At 37.3% G+C, this 20,081-nt stretch overlaps 1 protein-coding gene across 2 annotated transcripts in view; it reads right to left on the bottom strand.

The window, feature by feature from the left end:
• LOC148942829 (uncharacterized) overlaps positions 1–20,081 on the bottom strand; it is a 58,064-nt gene that overhangs the window by 17,605 nt on the left and 20,378 nt on the right. Inside the window, exons 5-6 of one of the 2 annotated variants that reach the window (XM_089102034.1) lie at positions 8,857–9,050; positions 5,024–5,483 (exon numbers count right to left, since the gene is read on the bottom strand). In XM_089102034.1, coding sequence (XP_088958160.1) covers positions 5,024–5,483; positions 8,857–9,050 — 654 coding nt within the window. Of the gene's footprint in view, positions 1–5,023; positions 5,484–8,805; positions 9,051–20,081 lie in introns of both variants that reach the window. The other variant, XM_089102033.1, reaches the window with a different exon arrangement.

The raw sequence follows: 20,081 nt of genomic DNA on the forward strand, positions 1-20,081 counted from the left end.
AATTAAACGGACCTCGTGTTTCAGGAGCCGTTTTTAAAAACTGAGACAAATAGTAAAACTTTATCGTAAAGAACGAGATATTAAGGCGGGGGGGGGGGGAGACCTTCATATACGGAATAATTTCTGTCCGTTTTGAGTTTTAATGCGACTCCTTACTTTCGGATAAAAAAAAAATATTCAATTTCTGATCGTTTTTCAAATAAAAGCGGTAAATCTAACTCACCCTCTATGAAAAGTCCCCCCCCGCCTCACGGAAAACTCATGCGTAGAAACTTCCCCCCATGCCGTATGAAGCTAAGAGAGGAAAGGAAATAACAAACGAAAAATAAAACCATAAAAGGTGAGAAAACGAGGACCTTGTCAGCCAGTAGCAAAACATGAAAACGAAAAACAAGCAAATATTTCGACAAGGACCTCCGCCAAGTCGTCCTCAGTGCAAAAAAAAAAAAAAAGTGAGGACGACTGGGCGGAGGTCCTTTTCGAAATATTTGCTTGTTTTTCGTTTTCATAATTTGCCACTGGCTCAAAGAGAAGGGACAGAATAGATGGAAAATATATAATTTGGGCTTTATATTTGCACCTTAGAGGGGGGGGGGGGGGTAAATTATTTTGAAAGTGTGAAGTCAGAAAACAATTCTTATTACATAATATGCAGAATAATTGTACCGAACACCTTAGGCATACATACCTGCTATATTTTACCCCCGCCCCCCTAATGTGCAAATATATAGCCCAAATCTGTGTCTTAAGTATTATATCTTTATCTTACTTCTGTATATTTCATTAGCATTGAGTGTCAGAGAAACATATTAGAAGAACATTAGGTAGGGCGTATATCATACATGTTCCGCCAGGCCTTTGAGATTTTAGGTCAATTACGATGGTTTTAATTTCCTGGATATTAATGCAATTTATAAAGTCTATTTATATAGGCTAAATTAGCCTACATCTTCAGAAACAAGGGTTTGAATTGCCACCACCAGTGTTTTATGCTGGAGGGAGGGGGGCAGGTTCTTATTAACGCGCAGAAGACCTGGTACGAGTCCCGCTGCAAACAGTATAGGAGTTTTGGAGGGACTAACACTAGCCTAATGCCGAGGTTCACATTCCACTCTTGATGTGAACTATTCTGTACCGTTTATGACTTCGTTATTTTTTTATAACCTAAAGAAAAACCGTCCTGGAGAAACACATACGTAGATTTAGTTCTCATCAATCAAGGTTAAAATTAACAATGCTTTCCCGAGGCTTACAGAACCAATCTGCAGGTCAGTTCATGGCCCCGGCACGGTTCTATATATAGATTCTCACTGTCACTTGTCATCTAAACGCAGGCAATTTGAGCCTTTTCTTGATGCCATGACGTCCAAATCGACCTTAAATTAGAAGTGGTGCCTTTTTTAAAATTGCATTTTTTTTTTTCATTGGACCTTTAACTTTTGCCTCGGCTTGTCTTTTGTCATTATGAAACACATGTCGCCGAACCATTGTTTCTTTCAATTGTTCAGGTGAAAAACTTAACTTTTCAACTTTTTAGCATGCTGACCTAAGGTCTGCGTTAAGTTGTACCGATTTCCTGATTCAATGCTTTTGGCCGGGAGTGCAACGCGTGGATGGGGGAAAATCCTCCGACGAATTGTTCAGGTGGTGGGACAAGAACTTCTTTTTCTTCCAACGATTTATCCAGACCATATTTTTGATTTCCAAAAGTATGGTAAGTATTCATGACCTTATCCATGTTGAAATCCAAAACCATGTTGAAATCCGAAATCCAAAGAATATAGCTCGATACAGACAACCTACCATATGTAACTAAATTATATAGCCCAAAAGCCAGCACATACTGCCCAACATAGACCCATTAATTGGAAAAAAAGTTGAATTTTGAGATTGATAAGTCAAATTTTTAAGACATTTTGTCTTAATCTGATGATAATGGTAAGCAGTTTCTCACACTGAAAAATTTTGGCTGTTGAAAGTTGAGCCACGTCCTAGTACAGGGGCGTAATTTCGTCAAAATTCAGGGGGGGGGGGGAATTAGAGCCAATTTTCTCAAATCAAGTGAAAATGACAGTAGAAACTAAAAAAAAAGCCGTTTGGCACCATAAAGATACTTTTTAGTACTACATAAAAGTAACTTAAAATACTATAAAGGTAATGATGCACTAAAAAATGATCTGTTTCTGTTTATGCCCGAATTATACAGATTTATCTTAGTTTTGACAAGATTTTGGAAAAAACTAAATTTCAGCTGGGGGGGGGGGGGGGCAAACCGAGGTCTAGGAGGGGTGGTTGCCCCCACCCCGCCCCATAGTAAATTACGACCCAGTCATAGGGTGAAAAAGGACCTTGCCCTCCGCTCCCTAGAAAGTGTCTATTTAATGGAAATTGCATTGGTGTATAGATTTTATTTTTCGAACCCATTTAGATCTTCACCTCTGCATTTCCCCTTTGGTCCGTGCTACCGGCAGAAATGAATGAGGCTGGGGAAAAGGGATGTTTCCACTTCTCTTTTCTCTCCCTAGATTTTGTATAGACTGTAGATAATCGTGGAAAACTATAAATTCCTGTAAAAAGGATATACAAAATAATGTAGTGCAAAGGAATAATGAAAACCAATCCTTTCGAACATCTGATCTGATCTGTTCTCGGTCCGATCTGATTTGTTCTTTGTTTGATGTGAAGTTACTAGCAGGAAAAAGCCAATGGCTTTTCTTAATTGGAATAGTAAGAGACGACCTGGCTACAACTTACGATTATGACGTCATTGATCAATCTTTAACATGAAATATGCAGTTTTTCTTAAAAATTGATTCTATTTTTAAAATAATTTGTTTTAATTACAAAATGTTTTTAATCCCACTAACTTCCTTTAAAATGAGCCATTGAACAACTCTCTACGATGTTCCAGTGCCAAGCTATCTGTGGGAGAAAAGAAGAAAAAAAAGATGCCATTTAGGAAGAATGCTGTAGTAGCTGCCACTTTTCTTGATTTTCAAGCCAATATATTTCCCTTGCTGTTCAAGCCAAGGGACAGAAAGTTTCCTATATAGGGGTCTCGGACAAGGCGGTTCTAATGGTGTACTTTTTGTTTTGATCTGACTCTTTTTTTTTTTAGGTGTTATGGATTTTATATTTCTTAACATTGGACGTGATCGTCTCTTACTAGGTTGCTAGCTACCGCTGCAACCCGGATGCGTAAGGCAAATTCAATTGCAGGACTTGATACATTAGATTGGCCCATGTCACACTGAGCCACACACCAAGTGTCAAGATTCTTTTATGTGTTCAAGTATTATTTTTTAGTTTACTTTGAGACTCCGTTTAGGGAGTCTGTATTGAGAAGTTACAGATCTTATGTGTGTTTTTGTGACCTTTGGAAGAATACCAGTAAGCTATTTTATACAGCCGTGTGATATTATTTTTCCAGGAACCCTTGCGGGATAGGAAAAAAGATTTTGCGAAAAGTACCGGCACTAGTATATCGACCGGAGGGCCGTTTACCCTCCAAAGAGATGGTTAGAGAAATTACGGGTGATCCAAGTGGTGGTACCCTTGGCCTAGAGAGCTGGCCGTTTGACCGTTCGATCGCGTTACAAACCCTGAATCAGGGTATACCATAATAGGGTGTTAACATACTCTATAGTTACGGTACAGTAGTGGTGACCCCGAGACATTCCATTACAATATTTGGCGCTAGCGAGGCTTTCCCCTCCAAATAAGTGGTGCAGCACCATTTTCGCGCCAATATCTGGTGGCAACCGTGGTTGCAAATACAACATCTGGTGGCAACCGTGGTTACCAATACAATAGTAAGATTATTGCCAGCACGCTCACCGTGCTCTGGCTTGCCTTCTTAAAGATGCTTCTGATAAAGGGTATAGTCTTCATATTTGTGCCCTTGATCTTTCTAAGGCTTTTGACAGTATTGTAGATAGTCAGGCTCTTTATTCTCTTTATAGTCACTGCATTAACCTTTCACTTATTTTTCTTCTTAAGTTTTGGTATAGTAAATCTCATCTTCGATTTAAAACTAATGGTGTTCTTTCTTCTTTTATTGTCCCTGTTCGTCGGGGTGTGGGGCAAGGAGGATTTTTATCTCCAAGTTTTTTTAATTTTTACATTTCTAGTATCCTTGAAAATATTTTTTCTATGTGTTTCGTTGGGTTAACTGATATTTCTTACCTTGCTTATGCTGATAACATTCTTCTAATTAGCCGGTCTAAATTCAGACTATTGCAGATGGCTCATAAAGTTTCTTATTCTTTTGCTAAAATCGGTCTTTCGCTTAACATTGGTAAATGTGAGTATCTTTCTTTTAATTTTTATCCCCTCCTAAACCTCTACGTTCTAAAAATTTTTTCATCCCTCATGTAGACTCGATGCGGTGGTTGGGTATTACACTTACCAAAAATTAAAAAACTTTTCGGGAGTGTGCTGTCCGGGATGCCAAAGCAAAGATCCAGATTGGTTACTCAAAAATTGTAGCCAATCGAGGCAAATATAATCGCATTGCCCTGGGTAAACTCCATTCAACTTTTTCTGATCATTCTGTTCTTTACCTTTCTGGGCTCTATCTTATTTTTAGGAATAAGGATTTTAGTGATATTCGAGTGGTCTATTCCCGTTTTTGTAAATATCTTCTTTATTTTCCTCTTTGGAACAAGAATCGAAAAATAATAAATAAGTTTTACCTTCCTAATATCACTGAGAAGCTGACTGGTTTGCACGAAAGACTTTCGGGAACAGCGTATAGGCATTTGTCACCTCACCATGGTTTGATTCGTTTGTTTTATTAATTTTTATTTATTTAATGTTTATTGTTGTTTAATTGTTATTGGTGATTTATTGTTTGTGTTTTTTTTTATTGTACTCCACTTTTTATCTTGTGATTCAAGTGAGTTATAAATAAAAATATATATATATATATATATATATATATATATATATATATATATATATATATATATATATATATATATATATATATTAGGCTTATATAACCAAACTGATAATTACTCACCAATTTTATTCCTTTTAGTGGGAGATTCGTCTTTACCATTTGGGAGTTTCGGCTTCTTAAAGGGAGATTCAGCTTTCTCAATCTCTTGCAATGAAACTCTTCTCAAAAAGACCTTGGGCGATGTCAATTTTTGGGAGGAAGATTCGTTTTTATCATCCGATTTCAATTTCTGGGATGTAAGTTTCTCAATCTCCACAGGTGAGAGTTTCAGGGTTCGGGTCCTTCTCAAAAGGATATTCGGCGATGTCAATTTTTCGGGGGAAGATCCATTTTTCTCCTGGAACTTCAGTTTCTGGGGTGTAAATTGTTCAATTTCGGCAGTTGAGAGTTTCTTCAAAATAACCTTTGACTCTGGCAATTTTCCTGGAGCTCCAGTAGGGGATGACTCAGGTATTGTTCGATTGTTCTGGTCGGGTGATAAAGACACAATACGACGTTTAAGTAGTCGTCGTGGTACAAACTGTAATAAACAAGTAATTAAAACAACTGAGCCAAAACATGTGCGTAGAGACAGATTACATCCAAAGTAAAGAACTCTCCTCGTGATCCGTCTATGACAAAATTTTTCATGCTTTTACTATCTTTTTTCAATGACAATTGGATACAACCTACGGGTCAACATATCTTTGACTTATCACAAAAAGGCTATATACAAATTAATATGTTCAGAATAGGTTTTATAGGCTCTAAGATTAAATTTTTTAACATTTTCTGGAAATTAAAAATCAAGATTATAGACTATTACACATGAGAGACTATTGATAATTTTATTCTTCTGACACAAGTTGACACATGGCTTTGAAACAAATTCTTAGTACTCTCCAGCTAGTCGTAGTTTATTACCTGACCTTGAGAACCCTTGTACTTAAGGAACAAACACCAGACTCACACAAATCAAAAAGAATCGTCAACAATTAATTATTTACCTAGCTTCCAGTACCGAGAGATATTGTCTATATTACTCGGCCCTTTAGTTATAAAGCTCTAGAAGGTATTTGATGTTTGATGGAGTTTATTATATGGACTTGTGCGATATTTGCCTGTGAATGTTTTAGTTTTGATTTCACTGTACACAAGACATACCTACGCTAGCGTTTACTATTTTGGCTAATGAAGCATCTTCACCTTATATGCTTTCTCTTAATTTGTAACTACCACGTAAGCTTTGTTTATTTTCTTTTTGACAACAGCTAGAAACAATGTAAATTTTTTTTAACAGAATTTGCCTCGCCAGAAACTTCTGTCCCATTTACCTCATTTTCAGGGTTAATAGGTAGCAGACATTGTTCAAGGAGGGATTAAACTATTTACTATTATAAATGACAAAACAAACCCAAACACAAAACGAGAATTTCCGTGTTTGTAAAATGACGTGAATAAAAGTAAAGGGAAATAAAGATTCCCAGTGTGTGTCATAGCGTTTTTTTTTTTCAAATACAAAAGGCAGCTTACTCACTTATATAGCTGGTTTATCAATTTACAAAGAAGATCTGGCCTACTAATAATGGAATCAGGAAGCAAGGCCGTATCCAAGGGGGTTAGGGGGTTTTTACCCTCCCCCCCGAAATGTTGGTCCGACTTGTAAAAACGTAATAAAAATGAATATAATTTTTTTTGTGCGTAAAAAAAAAAAAATCGTACCCCCCCCCCTCCCGAAATAAATCCTTTTGTAACCCCGCCCCCAGAAAAAACCCTGGATACGACCCTGTCAGGGATACACAAAATGGAAGGGAAGGGTTAATCACCCCTGAAACCTTGAGGTTTTTCAATTTCCAGTACAACGTATGTTTTTGGTTCAATAGCCCAAATTTTAAAGCTGTGTCTCACTCTTAAATATAGAGCCCTCCGAGCTAAACTCACACATACGTGCCTGGTCACAAAGATTTTTTTCTCTTACAAAGTGTGATTAAGATACAGGATAAAAACCAATTAAAAAAAATGAAGATTGTACTGCAAAAACTGAGTTGCTGCTTATAAAAGAGGAAGCAAATTATGAACGCTACACAAGGATTATACCTACGAATTGACGTATAATTGTGCAGGCATGTGAATTGAACTTGGCCGAAGCAAAAAAATTATACCTTACAAAAAATTTTGTTAAAATTAACAATATGTTGAGCATTAAATCGCCAAGTTGCAACTGAATTATCACAACTAGGTTAAAAAAAGCAAAAAATAACAAGCGCAAGCAAAAATCATCTTACAATTCTGTTGACCTGTTTCATAACAACGTTAGTATACACCAATTTGATTGGCCTAAAGTCAGGAAAGTTCAAACAATGGACTTATTTGGAAAAGTTTTTTTTTACAAGCTGAATTAAACAGTTTCGAAGAGATTTTTAGGAGGAGCGAATTTCAATTTTCGTTGGGAGGGGGGGGGCAATGACTATGAAAATTCAAGAGGTTCTATTTTATATCGAGGACTTCCCTTAAAAAGCTAGGGATATTGGAAGCACGATCGCAGTGATTGTTCAGCTGTAATGGTTCACACTAAGGTACTGGTTTGTAGAAATCTAATGACACAGTGTTTCAGAAACACCAAAATGAAAGAGTTAGGTGGTCAGGAAATAGGCCAGCAAACGTTTGTCCCTGATTGGTTAGACACCTACTTAGGCAAATCCCTTCGCTAAGGGATGCTCTAAAGAACAAACAAAGGTAAGGGGGGGGGGGGATATCTTGTAACTGACTTGAAACTTTATTCTTTGATCCTTGGGTCAAAGGGACCCAAATGCGCTAGAAAAATGCTATTAGTTCAAATAGAATTTGAAATATTCGTTCATCTAGAAATGGGGCCTTTGATAGGGTAAAAAAAACTCGATTTTTTACAAGACTATTGAAGCTGTTTTCCCAAACTACTTTGCAATTATATCCATAAGTTCTTGGGCTAAAAAGGCCCTATTGTAGAGAGATTGAGGCTAGGAAACGCCGGACAAAGACAATGTGACTGAAACCCTTTTTCGATTGGCTTGAAATATATCGTTTATCCTTTGACGAATCGGAACAAAAGGCATTACAAAGAAAAATTGGCCAACATGGCATTGAAGCCAAAGGCTAAAGCCTATAAATCCAAACCCATACCCCTAAGTTCTTGTGCAAATAGGATTTTAATGCAAACAAAATTTGCAAGTTGGGTTAAGGGCTCCCCAAATGAAACCAAAACTTGTGTACAATTGGTTTGAAACTTATATATCTACAGCCCCCCCCCCCTTACATCCCACTCACCCTTATTTATGGCAATTCTATTCATTTTAAGTCTGAATTGATTATTTATTTTATTCTTGTTTTGTTATAATTTGCTATTAATAGTAGGACTAAGCAGGCAAGTACATTTGTACCGCACTGCCTTTCCATGACGACAAATAAAAGTTCAAATAGGGATAAAATCCTTTTAATAGACAGTGATGATGATAACAGTAATAGAAATTCACAAAAATACCAGATATTTCGGTCACATATGCAGTGACCGAAATATCTGGTATTTTTTGTGAATTTTCTATACACCGTCTATTAAAAAGGATTTTATTCCTATTTTGAACTTTTATTTAGTACACATGTTTTTTTTTGTTTTTTTTTTTACGATTAGAGAGGAGTTATGAAAAAACATTTTTTTAATAGTTCACATAAGAAATACTGAATAATAATAATAAAAAAAAAAAAAATATAATTTCGGCCGCAGCAAAGTCCTCGCCTCCTCAAGCGTGCATCCCAATATGCCCGACATCCTCTCAGTCATTCACACATACTTGGACCAAAGCAAGCCAAAAAAGTTTTAGAATACCAACCATAGTCGACCTTCGCCTTGCTTGTCTTCTGGCAAATTCTGCTAGACTTACATTTTCCAAGGTCATGTCACCTGACTCCTCACTGTCAGATGGACTAGAAACACTTTCTGAAGTTGAAGGAGCGTTTTCTATTCTTTGGAGCTGTATCACGGGATCTCTTAATCGAAATTCGCCAATACTTGGGCGTATTTTGATGGCTTTTTTTGGAGTCTTTTGATGACTTTCTTGTGTTGCTGGAGATAGCTCTAAAATTAAAGCGTAAATAATCACTAGAGTTAGGCTTCTTAATAAGGATGAAGATGCATTTGCTAAACCGAGAGAAGCAAATTTCTAGGACGATTAAAAAGCATGTTTTCTATTTTAGGTAGAATTAAACGACTTACCTTCTGAGATATATAACATGTACAGATATTTTTTCACAACTATAATATAATCTTTGCTAAGAAAGAGAGAAACAGAAGTTACATTATGGGAGGGGATTAGTTGCCATAAGGGCAATAGCTCACAAAAATAAGGGGAGGGGGCGATAATTACAACTTTGATTTTCCTCCAGGAGTAAGGCACAAAATTTTACAAGGTGCAATTTTCCTTGGTCCTACTTTTCATGGGGCGGGTTATTCGGAAGAGGAGAAAGAATTGCACAGCATGGTGATAATTTTGTTTTAATATTTATTTTTGTCTGATCAACTGGCAAGAAAAATAGGCTCCAAATACTCATCATTACAGTTCCACTAACTTAAGTCGCAGAGAAAAAATTCGACATCACCCACTAGTCACTAATAATAATAATAATAGGACTAATAAGACGAACAATAAGACTAATAATAATAAGCTACACAAAACACTCAAATTTAATCTATACCTACCATGGTTTCCTGGGTGGTATCAAGAGTCGCTATATGGTAAATATATTAGCTGTAATAACCTGAATAAGACATAGTTTATTATTTTAGCCTCATGAAACACTAGTGGTAAATTGTTATTTGGTTTTCTTGGTGTTTTCAAACGTAGATTGTACTCTTTATCATTCCTTAATCAGGTCCCAAATTGAATGAGTAAAATAGATCAGGAGTAATAGAACATAGATCATAAGGAATTCTGACATTTCATATGGAATACTCGACATTGCTATACACGAGCAAATATGCCTGCACACAAGGAGAGGGAAATAAGAAAGATTCAACTATCAGACTCTTGAAAAGATCAACTACCTGGTTCAAAAGGTAGTTGCACTTTTGAGCTTTTGATAGTCTCTTTGAGCTAGGGCTAGTAAAAGCTAGTCAGTTAGATATTTGCGGTAAGGTAGTTGTCAGTCGTTATGAGCCTTCTCAGGTGAATAAACTTTCATGTTTCGACGATCTGTAAGTGGCACTGATTCCCAAAAATTTGGATGGGAGAGGAGAGCAAAATGTATTTTTCTAAGCTAAGCGGAGAGGGTTAAGTTTTCCCAATGAAAATATAAAGTTTTGGACTTTATGTAGCAATATTAGCTCTAATTTGTAATCCACAACCGCAGGTAGTCCTAACGATACGTTTTGTAAAAAAAAAAAAAAAAAAAAAAAAACTATTAGTGAAATACGTAATGATTGTGTTTTTATTTTAAAATGCTATGTTGCATAAGTAGCTTCAGATTTGTAATCAAGTAACTTAGACAACCTAAAATAGGAGCTTTGGAGAAAATCGAATCCTTGTTTGCAGATATACACTTAGTTCGTTTTGATTTAGGAAACAATGGCTTGATCTGTGTGACCAAGTATCGCAAAAAATATGCGCAAATTCAGATATGGGGCTAGTGGAAGAAAACACGTCCAAAACCATCACCTGGCGTCCTCCAATCGTAAGTATTGAAAATCTTTCCACAACTTGTTTTATTATCGGCATTTACTAATTTTAGAGAGTTTCTTAAATAATACCTGAATGACCATGAGCCGAAAGAGGTAAAGCACATCTATTTGTGTGAAGTCAAGGATGAAAGAAGGATGTTGAAAGACCAAGGGCACTCCAATCACACGAAGTTAATAACCTAGCATGACAAAGAATCCAACAAATTATAACATGTTCCCAGTTTTTAAATAAATAATTGAGGTGTTTTAAATTTTACAAGTGTATATTCCAATGTTAGCCCCAGATCAGCAATCCATAAGTTCAGAAACCGACAAATAATAATTTGGATGGAAATATAATTCCCTTTTCAAATTATTTACATTACGGGACACTGAATTACCGTTCCCAGACTGGGGAGTCTCACTAATAGACACAGCTTGGAAGATTTTCCCAATAATTTTTAGTGAACCGCTTCAGAAAAGAGCGAGAGCAGCGGACAAGGAAGAACCAGGCAGGTTTCCGCCCTGGAATGGGGTGTAGACCATATCTTTACCCTACGAATTCTTCTTCACCAACGTTTCATTCACGGATTGGATACCTTCGCAGTCTTTACTGACTTCACTGCTGCATTTGAATTTGACTCGATATTACAACCCTTGTTATGGGAAATAATGCTCGAAGACGGTGTTCCTACGAAAATAGTCGACCTGCTAAGAGCATACTATGAGAATACCCTAAGTAACGTATGAATATATGCTAGATTAACAGAACTATTTGAAATAGCATATGGCGTCCGTCAAGGATGTCCGGCATCGCCAATTTTTTTCAACTATATTATAGACTTGATTATGAAAAACGCATTAAAAGAAGATGATGGTGTCGCCTTTTCAGCACAATAAAAAATTGCTGACATCGAATATACAAACGATGGTACTCTACTCGCAGATTCAGCACAGAAAGCACAAAACATGATAGAAAGAGTAGCGAAAATGGGTAGTGACCCAGAATTCGCGATCAGTAAACAAAGTATCTTTCAACCAAAGAAGACACTTCTATAAACATCAGTGGAGAACCTATTGAGAGGGTGGAAGAGCTCAAATACCTTAGGGTCATCGATAAATGCTAAAGGCGGAGCCACTAGTGAGATTCAAGGTAGGATTAGCAAAGCTTGGTCCGTCTTTGGCCAGCTCCGTAAACCACTTTGGAAATCAAAAAGGGGAATCAGACTCGTTATGAAGCTCAGGATGTACTCAGCATGTGTGCGTTCAATTTTTTTATATGGATGTGAGACCTGGCCCCTCAAGATGGAGGAAGAGCGACAGCTTGACACTTTTGACCGAAAATGTCTACGGGCTATTAGCAACATGAGCTGGCGCAAAGAATCAGCAACCAAGAGCTGATGAAATCATCCGGACAAAAGCATGACGTTTTCACCACGATTAAGAAAAGACGTCTCAAGTGGCTAGGTCACGTAAGTGGGCGCCCAGAAGAGAACCTGACACGCCAGGTACTACTAGCAGCCCCCGAATACTCATGCAAGAAAAAAACCAGGTGGTTAGATGAAATCTTGACATAACGTTGTCAGAAAGGATGTCGAACCGCTTGGGGGATTCCGAAAGCATGGTCACAAGTGGGACAAGGCGTGACTGAGTTTATTCGACCACTCACAGATCACAGAACCCAATGGAAGCATTTGGTCCAGCAGCTTCTTTATACCGAGTTGGGCTGAATAACCTGTGTCTCATCTTAAGTAAGTAAGTAAGTGTTTTGATTTAGATCTGTTACTGCTACCACTAACGGCTCACTGAAGCACTGAACCGCCCAAAGACGGCATCGCTGCGCACTCCTCTTCCACCCCAATCTATACAAAGCTTTGTGCTTTCCTCCCTGCCATAAACTTCAAATTTCTTTTAAATCCTTCCTTATGACCTCTTCCCATATCTTTTGGGGAAGACCCGCTTTTCGTTTGAGCCCAGATGGACCAACAAAAAGCACAATCTGTGGCAATTTGTCATCTTCCATCCGTAAAATGGGGCCTAACCATCTTGACCCTTCTTTTATAATACCCCTAGATTGTGTGATCTAACCACGTTCTTTGTACAGCATATTGTTTGACATACAGTCAGTCAAACGAGCACCAAAGACTCTCCTTGGATAACTCCAATGGAAAACATTGAACAAATCTACTTCAGCGTTTTGAAGCGCCCATTTTTCGGAGCCGTGCTTGACCATTATTATTACCATGGCTTACAATATTCTAATCCTAGTTCGCAGACTTAATATAAATGTTTATACTTTGTTAAAAATATAAATGTTTTTACTTTTATAACTTTAATAAACCAAATAATATTAACATTTTGATTGATAAATATCAGTATATGCATATTAAACTGACAATGCACATTTTTTTCAGTAAAGTGCAAATTATGTTCTGGTTTTGGGAAGGTATGGTGGGTTGTCAGCCCTATTCATGTTAATTTCTGTTCGTTTTGAGTTTGACTCGGTTGTTTATTGTAATTTCTTTTCGTTTTGGGTTTCAATTATTTATCGATGCTGATTTGTGGTAGTTTCTCTCTTGGTAGATTACTTGATTTTACTTTTGCTCATTTCTGGTTTAATGTGAGTTCTTTACTTTTCTTTGAAAAACTTATTTTGTGGAAAGTTTTTTTAATTAATTTCTGTTCGTTTTATATTGACATAGTCTTTTCAGGGAATAATACTTTAAATCTTTTCGTTTTTTTAAGACTTTATAGTTTGGCCTGCTATTTGTAGGCTATGCTGGAGAAAAATTTTCAGCAATTTTTAACAACATAGACCCTTTTAAAAGTCTGGACACAAATAGTAGCGTTTAATTTAGTTTCAAACCTCCTCTAGTTGACCTTAAATAGAAAACTTGATATCATTCGCAAAAACGATCTGTTTACTTTATTTGATAGCTTGGATACACTTACGTTATTTTGACTTGGTTAAATTTTAAGAGCAGAAGTAGCCCCGAAAGTTTGAACATAATACCCTCAGTCGTTCTTGAGATATTTCTGAGATGCCTTATTGGGAATTAACATTAACACAGTGCATTTTGATTTAATCTTAAGGCAACATTTAGATTTTAAACATAATGGGCAAATAGGAGGGTGGGCGTGGGAGGGGGACTAGTTGCCTCCAATCACTTTTGACTATTAAAAAGGGCATTAGCCCTTTCTATTTTCAATCAAATGAGCCCTTTTCGAAGTTCCTACGACAACTCCTTCGATACGAGGTGCCCTGGTCTAAATTTAAAAAAAAGTACCCACATCAATCTTTACTATAAAAATGTCAAACCTTCCAATAGCTTTCGACTATTAAAAAAGGTACTAGCCTTTCCAATTTCCATTCAAATGAGCTCTTTTTGAGTTTCTACGACAACACTTTCTATAAACATCTTATATGCCCCCAGGGCATAAATTACAACCATTGCCCTGGGGGCTCTGAGGGGGTTGTTATGCTCAAAGACCAAATTTCTAGAACTTTCAACTACGTTAAACAAAACGGCTATCTCGGCACTAGCCTTTTCAATTTCCAATCGAATGAGCCCTTTTGAAGTTTCTACGACAACGCTTTCAACAAAAACCTTACATGCCTCCAAGGCATAACTTACAACCCTTGCCCTGAGGATTGGGGGGGGGGGGGGGGGTGTCATCCTCAAAGACCTAATTCCCAGAACTTTCAACTTTGTTGAAGAAAACTGATATCTCAAAATTTTGACTGGATGTGTTTGGGGAAATGGTGGGCGTGAGAGAGGGGTTAGTCGCCCTCCAATCACTTCTGACTATTAAAAAGGGCACTAGCCCTTTCAATTTCCAATTGAATGAGCCCTTTTTGAAGTCTCTACGACAACGCTTTCTATAAAAACCTTATATGCCCCAGGGCATAATTTACAACCCTTGCGCTGAGGGCTATGAGGGGGTTGTCGACCTTTGAACAAAATAGTTATCTCAAAATTTTGATAGGATGTGTTTGGGGAAATGATGGGCGTGAGAGGGGGGTTACTTTCCCTCCAATCACTTTCGACTATTAAAAAGGGCACTAGCCGTTTCAATTTCCAATCGAATGATTGTTCTGGTCTTGGGAAGGCATAGGGGGTTTTGAGCCCTATTCATGTTAATTTCTGTTCGTTTTGAGTTTGACTCGGTTATTTATTGTAATTTCTGTTCGTTTTGGGTTTCATTTATTTATCGATGCTGATTTGTGGTAGTTTCACTCTTGGTAGATTATTTGATTTTATTTTTGCTCATTTCTGGTTTAATGGAGTTTTTTACTTTTCTTTGAAAAACTTATTTTGTGGAAAGTTTTTTTAATTAATTTCTGTTCGTTTTATATTGACATAGTCTTTTCAGGGAATAATACTTTAAATCTTTTCGTTTTTTTAAAGACTTTATAGTTTGGCCTGCTATTTGTAGGCTATGCTGGAGAAAAATTTTCAGCAATTTTTAACAACACAGACCCTTCTAAAAATCTGGACACAAATAGTAGCGTTTAATTTTGTTTCAAACCTCCTCTAGTTGACCTTAAATAGAAAAGTTGATACCATTCGCAAAAACGATCTGCTTACTTTCTTTGATAGCTTGGATACACTTACGCTACTTTGATTTGGTTAAATTTTAAGAGCAGAAGTAGCCCCGAAAGTTTGAACATAATACCCTCAGTCGTTCTTGAGATACTTCTGAGATGCCTTATTGGGAATTAGCATTAACACAGTGCATTTTGATTTAATCTTAAGGCAACATTTAGATTTTAAACATAATGGGCAAATAGGAGGGTGGGCGTGGGAGGGGGACTAGTTGCCTCCAATCACTTTGTGGAAAATTTTTTTTAATTAATTTCTGTTCGTTTTATATTGACACAGACTTTTCAGAAAAGAAGAAAATAATACTTTAAATCTTTTCGTTTTTTATCAGACTTTATAGTTTGATCTGCTGTTTGTATGCGGGAGAAAAATTTTCACCAATTTTTAACAACATACACCGTTTTAAAAATGGACACAAATAGTAGTGTTTAATTTCGTTTCATACCTCCTCTAGTTGACCTGAAATCGAGAACTTGATACCATTCGCAAAAAAATCTGCTTACTTTCTTTGATAGCTTGGATACACTTACGTTATTTTGATTTGGTTAAATTTTAAGAGCAGAAGTAGCCCCGAAAGTTTGAACATAATACCCTCAGTCGTTCTTGAGATATTTCTGAGATGCCTTATTGGGAATTAACATTAACACTGTGCATTTTTATTTAATCTTAAGGCAACATTTAGTTTTTAAAAATATTGGGCAAATAGGAGGGTGGGCGTGGGAGGGGGACTAGTTGCCTCCAATCACTTTTGACTATTAAAAAGGGCATTAGCCCTTTCTATTTTCAATCAAATGAGCCCTTTTCAAAGTTCCTACGACAACTCCTTCGATACGAGGTGCCCTGGTCTAAATTAAAAAAAAAAAGTACCCACATCGATCTTTACTATAAAAACGTCAAGCCTTCCAATAGCTTTCGACTATTAAAAAAGGCACTAGCCCTTACAATTTCCAATCGAATGAGCCCTTTTTGAGTTTCTATGACAACACTTTCTATAAAAACCTTATATGACCCCAGGGCATAAATTACAACCATTGCCCTGGGGGCTCTGACGGGGTTTTCATCCTCAAAGACCAAATTTCCAGAACTTTCAACTACGTTAAACAAAACGGCTATCTCGGCACTAGCCTTTTCAATTTCCAATCGAATGAGCCCTTTTGAAGTTCCTACGACAACGCTTTCTATAAAAGCTTATATGCCCCCAGGGCATAACTTCCAACCCTTGCCCTGACGGCTGGGGGGGGGGGGTGTCATCCTCAAAGACCTAATTTCCAGAACTTTCAACTTCGTTGAAGAAAATTGCTATCTCACAATTTTGACTGGATGTGTTTGGGGAAATGGTGGGCGTGAGAGGGGGGTTAGTTGCCCTCCAATCACTTCCGACTATTAAAAAGGGCACAAGCCGTTTCAATTTCCAATAGAATGAGCCCTTTTTGATGTATCTACGACAAAGTTTTCTATAAAAACCTTATATGCCCCAGGGCATAACTTACAACCCTTTTCCTGAGGGCTGTGAGGGGGTTGTCGACCTTTGAACAAAATAGTTATCTCAAAATTTTGATAGGATGTGTTTGGGGAAATGATGGGCGTGAGAGGGGGGTTACTTTCCCTCCGATCACTTTCGACTATTAAAAAGGGCACTAGCTGTTTCAATTTCCAATCGAATGATTTCTTTTTGAAGTCTCTACGACAACGCTTTCTATAAAAAAAAAACCTTATATGCCCCAAGAGCTTAACTTACAACCTTTGCCCTGAGGGCTGTGGGGGAGTGTCATCGTCAAAAACATAATTTCCGGACTTTTTAACTACGTCGAACAAAATGGATATTTTAAAATTTTGATTGGATGTGTTTGGGGAAATGGTGGGTGTGAGAGGTGCTAGTTATCCTCCAATCACCTTCGACTACTAAAAAGGGCAGAAGCCCTTCTAATTTCCAATCGAATGAGCCCTTTTTGAAGCTTCTACAACATCACTATCTATAAAAACCTTCTATGCCCACAGGGCATAACTTACAACCCTTGCCCTGAGGGTTCTGAGGGGGTTATCATCCTCAAAGACCCAATTTTTAAAACTTTTAACTACGTTGAACAAAATGGCTGTCTAAAAATTTTGATTGGATGTGTTTGGGGAAAAGGTGGGCGTGAGAGGGGGGTTAGTTGCTCTCAAATCACTTTCGACTATAAAAAGGGCACTAGCCCTCTAAATTTCCAATCGAATGAGCCCTTTTTTCGAGTTTCTACGATAAAGCTTTAAATAAAAACCTTATATGCCCCCAGGGCATAACTTACAGCCCTTACCTTGAAGGCTGTGGGGGGAGTGCCATCCTCAAAGATATAATTTCCAGATCTTTTTACTACTTTGAACAAAATGGCTATCTCAAAATTTTGATTGAATGTGTTTGGATAAACGGTGGGCGTAGAAGAGGTGTTAGTTGCCTTCCAATCACTTTCGACTATTAAAAATGGCACTAGCCATTTCAATCTCCAATCAAATGAGCCCTTTTTAAAGTTTCTACGACAACGATTTCTATAAAAACTTTATATGCCTCCAGGGCATAACTTACAACCCTTTTCCTGAGGGTTGTGGGGGGGGGGCGGGTTATCATACTCAAAGACCAAAGTTATGGAACTGTCAACTACGTTGAACAAAATGGCTATCTCAAAATTTTGATTGGATGTGTTTGAGGAAAAAGGTGGGCGTGAGAGGGGAGTCAGTTGCCCTCCAATCACTTTCGACTATTAAAAGGGCACTAGCCCTTTGAATTTCCAATCGAATGAGCCTTTTTTGAAGTTTCTACGACAAGTCTTTCTATAAAAACCTTATACACCCCCAGGGCATAACTTTCAACCCTTGCCCTGAGGGCTCTGGGGGAGTGTCCTCCTCAAAAACATAGTTTCTATGTGGAAATCAGCTACGCTGAACAAAATGGCTATCTCAAAATTTTGATTGGATGTGTTTTAGAAGATGGTGGGCGTGGAAGGGGTGTTAATTGCCTTCCAATCACTTTCGACTATTAAAAATGGCACAGGCCACTCCAATACCCAATTGAATGAGCCCTTTTCGAAGTTTCTACGACAACTCCTTCGATACGAAGTGCCCTGGTCTAAAAAAAAAAAAAAAAAATAATACATTGTGCCAACATCGTTGTTTACCACCTACTTACACTAAATCCTGGCAACCAGAGGCGTCAGCAGCTAAAATTTTGGAGCGGGGGGGGGAGCCAATAGGACTTACCAGCTGATTTGGATGATATTGCTATTGAAACTACTTTCTTTTTTTTTACAAATTATTACTCATTCTCAATTTAATGTTTCACACTCATTTAGTCCGTCAGGGCTTGTGGAATAGAAAAATAAACGAGAAGAAATGTGATAAAATCACTTATATAAAAGCCTAAGTGACAAAATTTCAGTTTCGACTGACAATATGTAAATACAAATGTATTTATAGGTGCTGACCTGATCAGAATAAAAAAAAAACTTGAATTAGAAGGCTAGCCGTTTTGGCTCGGCAGACAACCATATTTTGAGCAAGCAGTGCCAGTCTCGCAGAACATCATGATCAGATAATCCAAACAGTTATCGTTCATTGTTGTAAGCAATCGAGTCTTGACCCATTTTAACTTACTAAAGCTTCTTTCTGCCATGGTAGTAGTTGGCAGTGCTGTTGCAACCAACTGGTAAACCAACCAGATTTGGAAAAATTGACCTGACACATAAAAATTTCTTTAAATACATTCAAAAACGGCGTGATTATTTTTTTTTTAGTTTCTCACACGGCATTTGAAGGCCTTTAGCTCAAACGTCAGTTCCATGGGATCAAGAATTCTTCCCAGAAACAACTTCATTACTTGAGAAAGACTTTCGAGGATCTCATCCACTATCCCAATTAGACTTTGGTAAGATGACTCTGGAAAAGAATTCACAAGGGCTCTAAGAACACGGTTAAGTTCCTGAACATAAAACGATTCCCAGTCGTCAGATGAATCTGCTTCAGAATTGGAAATTTTTAATGAATAAGGGAGAGGCAGATGTCTAGGACGGTGCCTTAGTTGGAACTCATCCTCGGCTATTGAGAATAAAATTATTCATTAAATTCAGGACGCTATGGAGCTATTGAGGAGGGTGCCTTAGTTGGAACTCATCCTTGGCTATTGAGAATAAAATCTGTTAATATAAGTTAATATATCTCTATATGTGTATATAGGAGTATAACTTTTTTTATTATATAAAATCAATTGCTGTTTTCGGTCGATAAACTCAAATCATTTTCTGGCTGAGATCAAAATTTCAGTAGATGCGTCTGTACTTAAATCTCCTTTGATCAATCATATTATCTTGTTGACCTTATTTATTGTCTGCACTCGATTGAAAAAAAAAATCCTACATGTCAACATTTTCATCTTCTTTTACTGGTTTCGTTATTTCATCTATTTTCTTTGATCCATAAATTAATTAAAACTGATTTGAGAAAAGTTGCATTTACCAATGAGATTTAATATTCTTCCATGCATTTTACGTTACGTTATTTCCATCAGTCCATTTGCCTAATAATAATAATAATAAAACCTTTTTAACCAAGTGGTTGATAAAATTCGGAGGGGAGGGGAGGCGTATAAGGACATTCAATCTGTATTATTGAGCTAAAAACGAACCCGTGGCTCTTCCAACGCCTATTACTTTTAGCAGATAGGTAGACGTGTTGTACCTTGTTTTAACTTGAACCACAAACGGATTTTGAATCCGCATTACTGAGAAACGAAAACAAGCCATTAGCTCCTCCAACACCCCAATCCACATCCATTTTTTTTTTTTTAGAAAAGTGGAAGGCATGTTGCACATTGTTCGAACGG

This window comes from Artemia sp. Qi Xiang Cuo, chromosome 16 (genome assembly GCF_049724085.1).
Source record: "Artemia sp. Qi Xiang Cuo chromosome 16, ASM4972408v1, whole genome shotgun sequence".
In the NCBI taxonomy this organism is placed as follows: Eukaryota; Metazoa; Arthropoda; class Branchiopoda; order Anostraca; family Artemiidae; genus Artemia; species Artemia sp. Qi Xiang Cuo.